This window comes from Propithecus coquereli, unplaced genomic scaffold (genome assembly GCF_000956105.1).
Source record: "Propithecus coquereli isolate 6110/MARCELLA unplaced genomic scaffold, Pcoq_1.0 Scaffold109, whole genome shotgun sequence".
NCBI classification, from domain to species: domain Eukaryota; kingdom Metazoa; phylum Chordata; class Mammalia; order Primates; family Indriidae; genus Propithecus; species Propithecus coquereli.
The window spans coordinates 1,981,131-1,995,410 of NW_012134858.1; the positions used below are offsets into that span (position 1 = coordinate 1,981,131).

General features: G+C 39.5%; 1 protein-coding gene across 3 annotated transcripts in view; it reads left to right on the plus strand.

The window, feature by feature from the left end:
• The window catches only part of NRG3 (neuregulin 3), a 1,286,298-nt gene extending 1,273,529 nt beyond the window's left edge, over positions 1–12,769 (plus strand). For 2 of the 3 annotated variants that reach the window (XM_012647970.1, XM_012647980.1), the window contains exons 7-9: positions 603–730; positions 5,065–5,235; positions 10,855–12,769. In XM_012647970.1, the coding sequence (XP_012503424.1) occupies positions 603–730; positions 5,065–5,235; positions 10,855–11,362 (807 nt within the window). In that variant the 3' untranslated portion in view covers positions 11,363–12,769. Of the gene's footprint in view, positions 1–602; positions 731–5,064; positions 5,236–10,542; positions 10,615–10,854 lie in introns of all 3 variants that reach the window. The other variant, XM_012647963.1, reaches the window with a different exon arrangement.
• Positions 12,770–14,280: the final 1,511 nt, after the last annotated feature.

The window sequence follows — 14,280 nt, forward strand, 5'->3', positions numbered from 1 at the left end:
TGGGCCCTATGAGGTATTAAATATCATAGTCAAAGGTGAAACCGAGGTTTAGGAACCATAAAGAGTGAAATGCTCACAAATTTCTCTTGTTAGACATGGTAATTACCTGTGAGGCTGAAAGGGAGAAGCAGTGGAGCGTGCTGGGCAGATATTCTGAATCGATGTCCTCTATAATTCTCAGAATATTATGAGGTTCACTCAACCAATGTCTATTGAAACCCTATTATTAGTAACCTAGCTACTAATTCAACTTTTTTTTTTTTTTTAAGAAAATGTACATCGAATGTATCACACTTGGAAGTGCTTTTTGGTGGTCAGGCACAGTGTGCCATGGGTGTAGACTGAAATGGGAAGACAGACTCAGGATTCTGAAGGGAAGAGCCCTTTTGAATGGACCTTATCTAATCAAAGAGAAGACTGGAGGGGGTGGGGGATACTCAGTGTGAGAGAAACCAGCTACAAATGATGTCTCTCCCACCCTCCTGATCAGGTGCCCAGCAGAAGCTGGCATTCCAGCAACTTCTCAATGCCTCAGTGTGGTATTATAGGCCCTCCTCTCGTAACATCCTCCAGCTCAACTCTGTGCATGTGATTTCCCACAGTACTCAAAGGCGGAAAGGCATCCTGTGACTGCATTGGAGAAAATGATGGAGTCAAGTTTTGTCGGCCCCCAGTCATTCCCCGAGGTCCCTTCTCCTGACAGAGGAAGCCAATCTGTCAAACACCACAGGTACAGGTAGCTAATCATGGCGGGAGTGGGCGCGGTCACACTGTGTATATGCTGGACGGCCCATGCCGAGGAATGGCAACATTACTCAGGAGAGATGATTGTTCTTGCTTATCCTGTAGTTCTCCAAAGATAACCAGCTCCCTGGCAGGCAGCACTGCTCCCCTAAGAGCCTGCCGGAACTCATAACAATACCCATCAAAGCTACGGACACAAACCAGTGAAAGAGATGATTGCATTCTGAAAAACCATTAAAAACATGATTTTTTTCCTAGCTTGCTTTTTCTAGTTTGCAAAATGAATGACTTCCTTAGGTACTTGACGTGGTGGGCTCCAGGTCTTCCAACATGGTTCTTACCAAAAAAAAAAAAAAAAAAAAAAAACTTTCGAGGGGGAAGAAGCCTGGTAAATCTCCTTGAGTCTGTAAGATCTTCTGTTACTAATGGGGTTGTACTTTCTTCTAAGCTGGCCCCATGAATTGGCTCTTTTGGAGAGAAAGACAAAAAATAAACTTATTTGATACATTTCATAGCCTTCTAAAGCTGAACATGTCCTTCAGCATCTTCTAGTCCACACTTTTGTGTTTCATACTTGAGGAATGAGGGACTCCAAATATTGAAGGAATTTGTTCTAAACCAAGTGGCAAAGTTTAAGATTAATGCTGGAAGTTTATGTGTATCCAAATCTATATCCTCAATCTTTGTGGAACTTGTCCAGAGATTCCAACTCCCTTCTCTTCGTGAGAAATACAGTATTTTAAAATTTGAAAAAATTATAAAAAATTAAAATTTTAAAAAGTAAAAGGTAAATAATAACTGTTGCTCCTAGCAGTGAAAGATAAATGTTGTTGACCATTTGTTTTCACCTACTGGGCAACACTTTGCATACCATTGTGCCAACACATACACTATGAAAGAAAACTACCTTCTCCCTTGCCTCTTAATGAGTCACAAGGAAAGGATTCTATTGTTCCTGGCCACATTTACTTTGAGATTTTAGCCACTCTTGACACTAATCCTCAGCATTTGATGGGGATTTTTATTCTTATTCTACACAAGTAGAGACTAAGATACGAAGGGTTTCCCAATTAAAAATAAATGGTTTAAATATCTTCAACTTGGGATTGAAATATGTTTGACTCTTGGATAATTGCTTTAGCCTATTTAGGTTTGGTTTGTATCAATTGTTGCATTTACAGAATTTTTATAGGGCATTTCATTTCTCTGAACCTAATGTAAACTGTCTTAACTAGGGAAATAAGTCCAAAATTACCAGGCTTTTAGAAGACACATATTTTCTCCAAAACAGTATTATCCCCCTGCTCATTATAACACTTGTTGAAGTAGCATTCCACCTTGTCAAGTGAAATAATCCAATATAATACTGCTCTAGTACTATATTAACTATATTATGCTGTAAATGTTTTAAAGTTGAGATTTAAAAAAAATTATGGCTTCTAATATGTTTGAGCTGCAATACCTCTATTCCAAGTTCTTGTCTGTTTATATGCTCCCTCCTCTCCTATACTTGGCTTCTACCGTGGTTTCTAGGAGCTACTCAGAAATTAAATAAGGTTGTCTTTAAGAGACCTTCGTTTTTGTTTGGTTCAATGACATTGCAGTATGTGTTGGCATGCACTGTGTCCTGGTACGTATGCAAAAGTTGACTTATAAAGTGCTTTCAGAACTTTGTAAATTATAGCTTAGTATATTATAGCTTTTGTTTTGTAAAACATGCAATAGGCTTAAATGTTTTCATGATTGATAACCGAGGCACTGATTTATATATCCTGCAAACTGCACCACAACTTCCTGAATGCCACCAGGTTAGAAAGCTTGAATAGTTGATTGATCAATAGGTGTAGAACAGTTTTTTTAAGACAGGCCACTTGTTCATGCTGATAGACTTCCTTGTGGTGACAGTTTAGCAAGCTATGAATAATTAATTTCTTTGTGTACACTGCAAATATGACTCATTTGGATAACTCAATTATGAAACAAAGCTATTAATTCAAAGTCATTATTTCTAAGGTTTAGTTTAAAAAAAATCTTCCATCTGTTTAAAAAATAAATCTATCTTGGCATGTCCTATTTACTGAATTATATTTTGGCAATATAGCTCACTTATTAAAAGCCCATATGTGAGGGTTTTTTTGTTTTTTTTTAACAGTGAAGTAAGTCCAGTGATTAGGATCATCCTTTGAAGTGTCGGCTATGGCAGAGGAAGTAGGTGAACTCATCGTGTTGAGTACCTACTATGTGCTAGACTCCACGCTTGACATTTTGCTTATTTCTCTCTGTTAACTTCCATAGCAATCCTATAAACATTCTTAAGTATGATGCTGATATCTTCCTTTTGCCAGTCCCCTCCTGCCCTGCCACCTAGCCTCTGCCTTTTCTTGTCTTGCCCTGTGCAACAGGAGGGCTGCAGACTCGCCTGTCCTCTGGTTTCTGTTGGTTCATATGAGGTACAGACAAGAGCTGGAGGGCAGGAGGAGAGTGAGATCATGGCGTTTCCGCCCCCTCCCTCCCTGCTTGGTGCCTCAGTTGAGTCCTTCTTCCCAGGACCACATAGCCTGCCACGTGGCCTTCTCCTTACAACTTGGTTTCTGTCCATTCTGGTAGCTGCTCCCTCTCCTTGTCCTTTCAGTCAGAGGGATAACAACAGTTTCCTGTTGTTACCAGCCCTGAAGTACAATAGTATCCCTCTTCTTTTTCCTCTCAAACAGTGAACACACCTTTGTAAATAGTGAAATCTCTTCAAATGACACAATTTAAAGTGCCATCTGTCTCCCTTCAGGACTCTGACCGGGTCAAGTACCTCCCCCAGTATCATGCTTCTGGTACCGTAAAGATCTGAGATGTACACCCAGATGTACCAACTCTAGCACCCAAGTCTCCACACTCTGCAGACTCTACCGTTGCCCTTGGATGGTATATAGATGTAGACAGAAAGGGAAACAAATTAGCTCCCTATACTTGTTGATTTAGTGACCTAACTAGACTTCCCTGTTGTTAGGCATTTTGGGACAAGTCATGCAAGAGGCATCATGATAATGAGTGAGGGTGTAATAATGTGGCCAGATATGATCCCATGTTTGTACAAATTCAGGAAGTTAATGTTGACCCGAGGAACATGAAGTTTGATCAGTCACATTGCCAAAACCAGGAAATTGGCCACTAGCGCTCAAATGTCACATTCTCAAAATCTGACCTTTAATAATATTTACAACATTTTGTTTTGTATTTATTAAGTGGAAATAACTTAAATATTAATGAGAGAAAAGTGATGGGACTCCAGATAATATAGTGATATGGGTAAAATTCCTTTGGGAGAACTTAAAAGATTTATTGAAATTTGGAAGGTTTTTAAAATCCTTTTCTATAGTGTTGTACGAATATTTTCAAAGTTAAATGAGAGTGCAGCACAAAATTCAGAGCTCACTTATCATCTGAGCACTGCAGAACCAGTTTGACCACGTAATCCGGCATCTCATGGAATTTCTACCCAGGAACAGAGTTCCCCTCACCAGTCTGCAGGAGGCTAAATTCAGTTGGGTGGAGATGAGGATGGATGTGGAATAGGTAATGAGTCAAGTTAGCAATTAATTTTAACGGCACCTAGTTCTTTTTTTGTGTATAATCTATGTAGGAGTTCTCACTTTGTTAAGGACTGTGATAAAACCCACTCATGTCTTCTGCCCTTGATAGCATCTGTAAACATGTGAATATTTGAGAATTTGGAAGTATGAGTCAAATAAAATATATAATCAAATGTTTATCAAAAGCAAACTCAAAAGAAAAATAGTTTCTCAAGATTGATGAAAATCTGAGGCAGTGAACTGGGAATTTAACACATATGTTAAGGAGAGAATGCCAATTAAAATAGGGTTTGTTTATTCTATCACCAACAAGTGAAAATTTCTCCAGAAATCCCTTCTGGGCTTCCTGTGCTTCTTTCTTGTCAGTGTCTGATAGGAAGACCATTTTTATTTCTATTAGAGACAGCTACTGTGACTTGGATAATCAGGGTGGATGGGAATCGGGAGCATGAGAATTCCTTCAGTGCCTCTTGTTTCTGGAAACTGCAATTATTTTCATCCGTTGATCTCTAAACTGGAAAGCCAGAAACACAGGAACTTCTCTTTGTCTCCATCTCCAAGAGTAAAGTGGACTGGGTAACTCCTGCTGCACTCCCGGCACATACGCTACACCCATGGCTGGCCCCTGGCCTAAACTTTGAGAATCTGAGTTGCTAATGCAGTGTTGTGAAGTTTGGGCAGCCACCCATGAGGCTATTGCTATGATCTCTCTTTTTTTTGTCCCCCACCCCAGCAGGAGTCTCTCCTCTTGCTGTAGCCCAGGGCAAAGGAGTGGAATGCTCCATAGGAATGCCTTCAGGAGGACACCCCCCTCGCCCCGGAGTAGGCTGGGTGGAATTGTGGGACCAGCATATCAGCAACTTGAAGAATCAAGGATCCCAGACCAGGATACAATACCTTGCCAAGGGTAGGTCTTAAAAACAATGGAATTCAGGGAGGGTGTCTTTAATGCCATAACCTTAAATTAAGTTGTAAATTTTGGGGGGTTTTATTCATTGATTTCCTTATTAATTTGTTATTTGTGCTTACTACCATCTTTATTCCACAAAAGGTGAACCAACTTCAAAGAATAATTATAACAGATATAGGTACCAGGGAAACGTCATAGTGAAAAGAAATGTAACACCAGGAAGAAAGTAAATGTATTGTAGATATCTAGGCAATATGTTATTATATCATTGCTAAAACAACTGGGAATTTGTCTTTGATTTAAAAATAATAATAATACCTATTTCTTAGGAGGACTGAAGTGTTCCTTTATCTGTAGGTTAGAAAAATGAAATGCCTTAACTCTCTAATCGGTATTGTGGACAAGATCCTAAACAATAACCTGTAACACACACAGTGTCTGCGTCCGCTGAGCTTGAGTGTGGAATTTAGGTCAATGTTGAGAGAATAATGTCACAGTACAGGGGTGGAAGGGTGGGCATGGCAACCAGGCTGCTACTCCTTACAGTGCGGAAGCCGTCCCTTCTTCTGGTGGACACAGACCCTTACAGGGCGCCAAGCGTGGTGAATGGAGCGCAGGATGAACTCTAGCCATCGTTCACGTGGTTGGCATAAGCTGCCCAACCACACATGGCAGCCTGTACTTAAACTTACTTTAACTGGGAGTTCAAGTCTTATTTCTGCCCCTTACTACTCATGTAAGTTTGAGAAAATTTTATCATGAGCTTAAGTTTTCTCATCTATAAATTGAGCAAAATAATACCAGCCCCCTGAGAACTGTTGGGCAGATTTTACACAGTTGTATGTATAAAGAGCTTTTACCTGTCACAAAGTAAGCAGAGAAGTAGTACTGGTATTTTTTTGTCACAGTAATTGTCATGATGTTATCATTAATTTCAAGAGCAAGACAAACAGGATTTACTCCAGAAATTTCAGGAATCAATTTCCTCACTCAAGCCAGGTTCTTGTTGCTCTAGTTTTTCTCTCTCTGAATGCACCAAGCCAGGTTTCTATGCTGCTTTGGCCTGAGTGATTTTTCCATACTGTCTGTATCAGGCTAAAGACCAAAACAGATGGGAGGTCTAGCACGGAGCCTTACCTCTCTCTTTTCTGGGCATGAGATACATGAAACAGTGCCCTGTCTAACAAAGCTCAGCAACAGATTTCTTTAGAAAGACCAAAAGATAGGAAATAAATGGCCTGTGGCTAGGTTTTGTAATTTTGAAGCAAGTCCAAATGGACTGTAAAAGGCATTTAGTACAGATTTAGGGTGACAGTTGCAAATTCACCACAACAGCCAAGTTGTCCAAAATGTATAATTCAAGTCAAGAAGCAGTTTGCATTTCTCTTGGCCTTCTCTCTGGAAAGAGGGCTTGCATTTAGCCTAAAATTATAAATAATCATGTTTCATATTGATTTTTCTTTGTAAATCACTAACGATACCTCTTAGGAGCATGACACATACTCTCTCTTTCTCTCTGTTCTATATATATAAATATACAAAATTCTCAGGGTGAATGTTGGGAGGAGAATGAGTAGTGAGGGAAAATCAACTTCACAGATTTTGTGAGTGCACAGAACACCCCGCCCATGATGGCCTTCCTTCTGTGGGGGCACCGTCATGGCTGTCAGTCCATGTGTTCTGGCTGCAAGGATGCTCTGAGCCTGTGCCAGGCTCAGGCCATACATACATATATATCTTTGTGCCTCAGAGATCTCATTGCATGTTCAGACAATGCTTGAAAACTCCTGGGCTACTCACACTTACTGTCTGCATGGTAGTGGATTTGTTTTGGCTCAGGCACCATTGGGTTGGGAATATTCTCTCCAGCTGGCTGGCCACGGGTATTGCCCTGTGTGTGATAGGCACCTGATGTTGATAAATGGTGACTCTAAGCATAAGTCTCTGTGTGCTCAGCACAATGAATCTCAGGGAGCAACCTCATTCTCAGTTTTTGAAAACAGCTATTTTCCACTCCCAGGGGACTAACTGTCTCTCTGGACTGGAAATGGGATTGGTAATAGAATTTCACAGCTAAAGGCCCTCTTCAAATCTGGCCCTCGCCTGGAGGGGGAGGGAATGAATTTGCAAGAGGCATCAGCCATCTGCTCCTTGTTTACCAAGCATGTGGGCGCTGTCTGCTACAGTTAGGCTCCTAGTGTATGGCGCTTCTCTTCTTGGCATGAACTTCCCAGCTTGAACCCAGCACCTATCTTCATGTAGCCTGGAGAAGGAGTGAGGTAGAGAGGAGATTCTTGAGGAACCTTTCCCTGATCAGAGCCCTGGTCTGTGGCAACCATGGTAATGGCTCACAGAGCTTTGATCTGGCTTATGTCAGACACATCGAACCATAATAGTGTGTTCATATGCTAGACAGAAAGAAATGGAATCACAAAAGTTAGATCCACATCTTAAAAGTAGACGGAATGCAAAATATACTGAGTACCTACCACACCTAGCTAATAACTTTGTATATTTCACTTCAGCTATTTAGAAATTTTATAGACAAATACACTAAAGATAATAGAGTTTAAATGGCTAGCCCATGAGGGCATACACTGTCCCATGTAAAAGAGCTGAAATTGAATACTGGCCTTTCTGACTATGTAAACAACTAGATCAGAAAAGGGATGTGAAGAAAATCACATTCATGGCTGATGGTTTGTAAACAGAAAATTTAATTGTATGGCTCCAGGGGAAAAAGTGGATTCCCTCAATTTGTCCAGTCATTCATTGCCCTATGCCCCAGGAGCTGAGTCTTGGAGTCCCCTAGAAACACACATTCCTTAACCTGACCCATGAATTACTGAGAACCAAACCAAAGTGACTACTTGTTGGAATCTTTCTTGTTTAAAAGGATGCTTTGACTCAAGTAGTTATAGACAAAATGCATTTGTGATTTGTTTGTTGAGGGATGAGAGGAAAGGCAATCCAAACTGGAATGACAAGCTCATGGATCCAACTTGTGAAAGAGTCATTGACTCAAGGATTACAGAACTTTGAATGTCTTTTAACTCAAAATCACATCTAGAAATTATCACCCACTTAAGTTTCCACTGGAATACCAGTTCCGGGAAACTCGCAGCAACTCTAGGGAGGAAGTAAGGATACTACTGTGTTTCCTGCAGAACAGAGCAGAGGCGTTATTTCAATTAGTCCTCAGAAAAACCCCCTTCCCAGAGAGTAATCAAGTAAGTATTACTAGCAGATTGTTTTAATTGATGGGAAGACTAAAGGGAGGCTGCCATTTGTCTGATATTCCACAGCATGTAATGGCGTTGGGACTTGAAATCATGTTTGATTCAAAGCAAAATCACATATTGGAGAGTTCTCATTGTTTAAAGCCCATCTTTCTGTCATGGTAACATTTTAGATTTCAGGTATCACCAACCATGTGTTAAATACCAGGCTTGGGAAGTAACACATAATCATCAACTGCAATTCCTCTTTCTCATCTAAGTCCTTAATTCCGCACTCAGGCATATTAGAGGAATGCTCCAACTTTGGTATGAATTGCCTTTGATAATGTCTTAGCCATGCTACGTTGTTGACTTGTTGAATTTGCAATTTAAAAACATCCTCTAAGATATTTACCCCTTTATCTAACATTTTTATCAATAGTGTTTAGATCCTGGTATAAGAATTTGTACCTATCACCATCACATTTCAAATTATTAGATTCCACCTGCTGATACACCCTGATTATATGCATGTGAAATATGATTTTATCCGAGCCGTATTTCTTGGCTCTGTTCCATCTGATCTGGTAGGCAGAAGATCTATGTCTTCATACACACTAATGATACTAACAGGACAGTGCTGAGGACAAAACACAAGAGCCTGAAATTTGTCCCCTTTCTTCTTGTTCAAATTGATTCATCAATCAAAACTATAGGCTCAGTAACATAACACTACAGTGACAGGAGTAAGATCCCCCAGGGAATTTCCAAATGCATGGCTGTACACTTTTTTGAGTAAAGATTATATATCCCCAAAAAGGTGTTCATTAGCAGTCTCTGACTTTGATAGTAACTAGAATAAGACAACTGGGTTTAAATTCTTCCTCTGCCACTTACTAAATGTGTAATTTGAGGCAAGTCATTTGGGTGCTTCCTAGAGTCTAGTTTACTCATCCATTACACAGCAATAATAATAAATAAACTGCAAGGTTTTTAAAAAATAAGGTAATTGGAGGTCAAAATGATTTCTAAAAGCCCTATCCAGATGTTAGCTGTTGTTATTACTTTTAAAAATGGATATTAATTGGAATATAAAGGGAGCATTTACCTTGAAGATTTGTTTTTATGTTCATGTGTTCATTTGATCAGTTTATCGATTGCCATCTCTGTATTAGGCATAGTAAGAGTGGGTACAACTGCAAAGACCTAAGTGTGTTCCTTATCTTCGATCACTGTCTGGTGGAAAGACAGACCTCTAAAATGTTTCCTTCAAATCCTTCCTATACAGACTTCTATTTAGTATGCAACACACTTCATCATAATTATTATCTACATGTATAGACAATTTTTAGTTACATTATAATGTAAGTCAAGGAAATGAGATTCATTATGTGGCGGGTTAATATGTTTAAATTGTGTAGAAATTTTAACGTTTAATTTAATGTTTAAATAAAGGAAAAATAACTGAGAAAATGGAATTAAAAAAACTACTGTTCAAATTCCAAAAACCCATTTCTATGAATCTACCGTATATTTGTCCCACTTTCTATCACTGGAAAGCTCAGAGGAAGATTTCCTAGCCCTGCTCAGGCAAGAAGGAGACTGGCCAGGGCGTGGTATCCTGGCCTTCTGTGCTGTGGCACACTGGCGTTCTTGACAAGCCCATGCCATGCACCGATGCAGCCTGGCTTCCTTGGCTTCAGGAACCGTATGCGGAAAGCCGCTAGACTGATAGAGGCCCTGGGAACCCACTTCATCTTCATTCCCGGGCAGGCAGAGGAATTGTGTACCTGCCATTCCCATCTTGAGGCTCAGCAATCCGGCAGAGAGAGTTCTGTAGAGCAGAGTGCCAGCGGGAATTGGATCTGGATCCCCTAAAATCAGCATGAAGCAAAATCTCAGGACTGTAGGACCCTGATGCTCAATATCGGGTTTCAGCTTGGTTGGCCACGAGTCTACTGGACTAACCCAGGGCTGAGAGGGTGGTTGAGTTGATGGAGTGGAGTAATGCCTTTATGGGTTTCCTGTGTGTCACTATGGAAGGGCCACACTTACCTGCTCAACCCCCATTTACTTTGTATTCTAGGATAGAGGTCAGGAAGACTATATCCCACCTGCCTATACAGCTGTGGTGTGTTGAAAGACCCCTGGACTTAAAGTAAGAAGATCTGGGTTTGAGTCTCAGTCTGTCACTTATTTTCTGTGTGACCTTGGGCAAGTCACTTCACCTATCTGAGCTTCAGTTTACTTCTTTGTTTAACTGGGAACATAGTATCCGTCTCATGGGGTTGCTGTGAGAATTCAGTGAGATGGTGCATGTGGAAAGTGCTTTGTGGGTTGAATATTGCTCTAACAAAGCACAGCAGAAAGTATGTGTAACACTTTGTTTCTTTTTCAGGTATTCATCTAATGGCTTAAAAACCCAACAAAATGCGTCAATAAATATGCAACTGCCTTCACGAGAGACAAACCCCTATTTTAATAGCTTGGAGCAAAAGGACCTGGTGGGATATTCATCCACAAGGGCCAGTTCCGTGCCCATCATCCCTTCAGTGGGTCTAGAGGAAACCTGCATGCAAATGCCAGGGATTTCTGAAGTCAAAAGCATCAAATGGTGCAAAAACACCTACTCTGCTGACGTTGTCAATGTGAGTATTCCAGTCAGCGATTGTCTTATAGCAGAACAACAAGAAGTGAAAATATTGCTAGAAACTGTCCAGGAGCAGATCCGAATTCTGACTGATGCCAGGAGGTCAGAAGACTACGAACTGGCCAGCGTAGAAACCGAGGACAGTGCGAGTGAAAACACAGCCTTTCTCCCCCTGAGTCCCATGGCCAAATCAGAACGAGAGGCACAATTTGTCTTAAGAAATGAAATACAAAGAGACTCTGCACTGACCAAGTGACTCGAGATGTAGGAATCTGTGCATTCTATGCTTTGCTCAACAGGAAAGAAAGGAAGTTAAATACAAATTATTTATATGCATTAATTTAAGAGCATCTACTTAGAAGAAACCAAATAGTCTATCGCCCTCATATCATAGTGTTTTTTAACAAAATATTTTTTTAAAGGGAAAGAAATGTTTCAGGAGGGATAAAGCTTACCACTGAAGCTTTTGGGTAGAATTCTGAATCCAATTTCAGTTAGTCCCAACACTGCCCTCTTTGGCTCTTCGACGTGGGCAATTCCGAACCTTGGTCCCACAGTGCCAGTGTCGTCATCAAAAAGCACTGGCAGTTACCTGGTTTCAAAGACAAGAGCTGTGTCTGGAGGGTGGATGCGCCAGTGAGCAAGTGGCCCCTGCCATCTGGCTTGCCAGTCCCAACCCCTAAATTTCTGTTCACCCAATAGCCTCATCACAGGTTACGTCATGTCAACAAATGTAGTGTTTTCTATTTGATTTTCGAAGAATGGCACAAAGACTCTGGAACAGGAAGGAGGACAGGAGATAGAGGGGGTGATCGGGGGCAATCTTAACTATTCGTGTGTGCCATCTTCCTCTGAAATTTGAAAGTGCAGAATCTCAGAGGGAGTTATGAAATTATAACAGAAAAAGAGACAAAAAAAATCACAATGTCGTGTCACTAAAATCATGCTAATAGAAATGTTTTTCCTCCAGATGGTTTGGAGGCTCTGAGGGAGCCTTTCTCAGTTTGTGTGTGCCGTGTGCACGTGTGTGTGTGCGCGAGTATGTGTGGGCTCGCTCACTCGAGCACATATGCTGTATGCACATGTGTTCAATTGTGCGTGTGTGTGCATGTGTGTGTGTATTAAGCTTGCTAAAATTTGTTCTGAAACATCAGGGAATCTATTAATAATATTCAGAAAAGAAATTCCCTCTTAGATCTGTTCACATTAAATTTTTCCATTACGTATAAAGTTCAGTAAGTTCTTAAATCAAGGTCACTTGCATGGTGGGGTCCTCTAAAACTCTCGACAATGTCTAGACCATTTTCTGATATGAGTACTTTTGAGAGGAATAACTATTGGCTCATTAATGAGGTCAGCATCACAAAGCAAGTTAATTGAGGATGTGTGTTTGCTTTGAGTCATATCTACGTAAATTATTTACACAAGGCAATTAACAAATTGACAGATTCCATTTGCTTTCTCATCATCCTCATTACCATTTATTTTATAGCAAGTCTACTACTTGTGGACCAAGGCATCGGCTTCTGTAGTTAATATGGGAAGAATAAATTGTTGAAACCACAAAGCCCAGACTATTCAGTTCACAAGAAGCCCCCCAAAGAACAGTAAATTGTGTTGTATGTTCATTTGGAATAAAGCAATATTTTTACCACTGCTAAGGTGAACTGAAACCTCCTCCGAAGATCTGTCTGTTTATTTACCCTCCCTTTCATGGGCATCCAAGGAAATTAGTGTTCACATACCCAGTCTTCTTCCAATTATTGGTGGTGTTGAGTTGTTATGTTTACACTGTTTTAAATAAAAAGGCACAGTATTTGAAAGTATATAAAAGATTTCTTTTACTGCAATTTGGGGAAACTTTGGTTTAAATTTCTTTGTGGAAGACTCACATTCCATGGAAAGGGAATGTAACTATTTCTGAATCAGGCAGTGAATATGTACAATTCTTATTTCAGGTTAAGTTGTCTCTGTTGAAAATACATTGAAAATTGCTCTTTGAGAACATTTGTTCATAATAGACATAATGCCATCCAGGGAAAAGAAAGAACATTATGTTTTTATCAGAACTGCTTAATAGAAATTCAAGGTCTCAAATGTTGAAAACACTTTAGTAGAAATAACAAAAGGTTGTATGACATTTATTAGTTGTCCCATTGTGGTTCTGTTTTTTTTTTTTTTTAATATAGAGGTCATATCGTTTGAATTTTAAAAAGTTATTTAAAATTTTTAGTGTCTAGATCATCTAAGTTCTCATTTAAAAATATTTTATCTTTGGGAAAATTTTAGAAATATGGTCTTAATTGACAGGTGTATAAGAACCCCATTAGTTGAGTATCCAATACATTATTGTGTTGAAATTTATCACAATTACCAAACAACCAGAAGCCTTCACAAGTCTGTTGAAGTCAACTTTGTTCTTGTTTTTTATACTAAGATGTTAGTTGTTGCTTCTCTAAAGGATCTATTGAGAATTCACTATTAGTAGGATATACGCTCTGTGACTCACTGCAGTTATTTTAATATATCATTTGACACTGAAAACATTAAGATTGTCAATGAAACTTGAGTCTTGATCTAACCCTTTATTTAAGAAAAAATGAAGTACAACCATATATTATGTGATTATAACCACCCTCCCCCCCTCCGTGTATTCTAAAAAACATGAATATCAGGACATCCACTGCCAGTCTTCAATAAGTTTAGCAATACAGTTACATGCTTAATTAATAGTCAAGACAAAGTCCTCCATAAAGAACAAATATTAATGATTACTTTCAGTGGTCATTTGTCTCCTTTTGAAATATGATGCTCTCATGTGAAAAGTGTCCAAACTCAAAATGCACCTCCTTGGGCACTAGCTGACTAGTGCTGAAGGCATCAAGACATTCAAAGTTCATCTAACACAACAAACACCTACAGCCATCAGTACTTTGTCCTTCAAGCTCATGTGCCTATAGGGAAGTGCTTATTTCTACAAAACGTCTCTGATTTTACTTTGTTTTTCTTGTCTTTATTATGTGAATGGATATTTGGAAATTTGTAATTAAATAGATTACATATTCATTATTTACTGGCAAATGAATGCTACCATTATTTTTTACTTTAAATCATGTTCTGATGTCTTTTTTTTTTTTTTATAAAGCATATGTTATTTCTAATTTGCCAGTGACT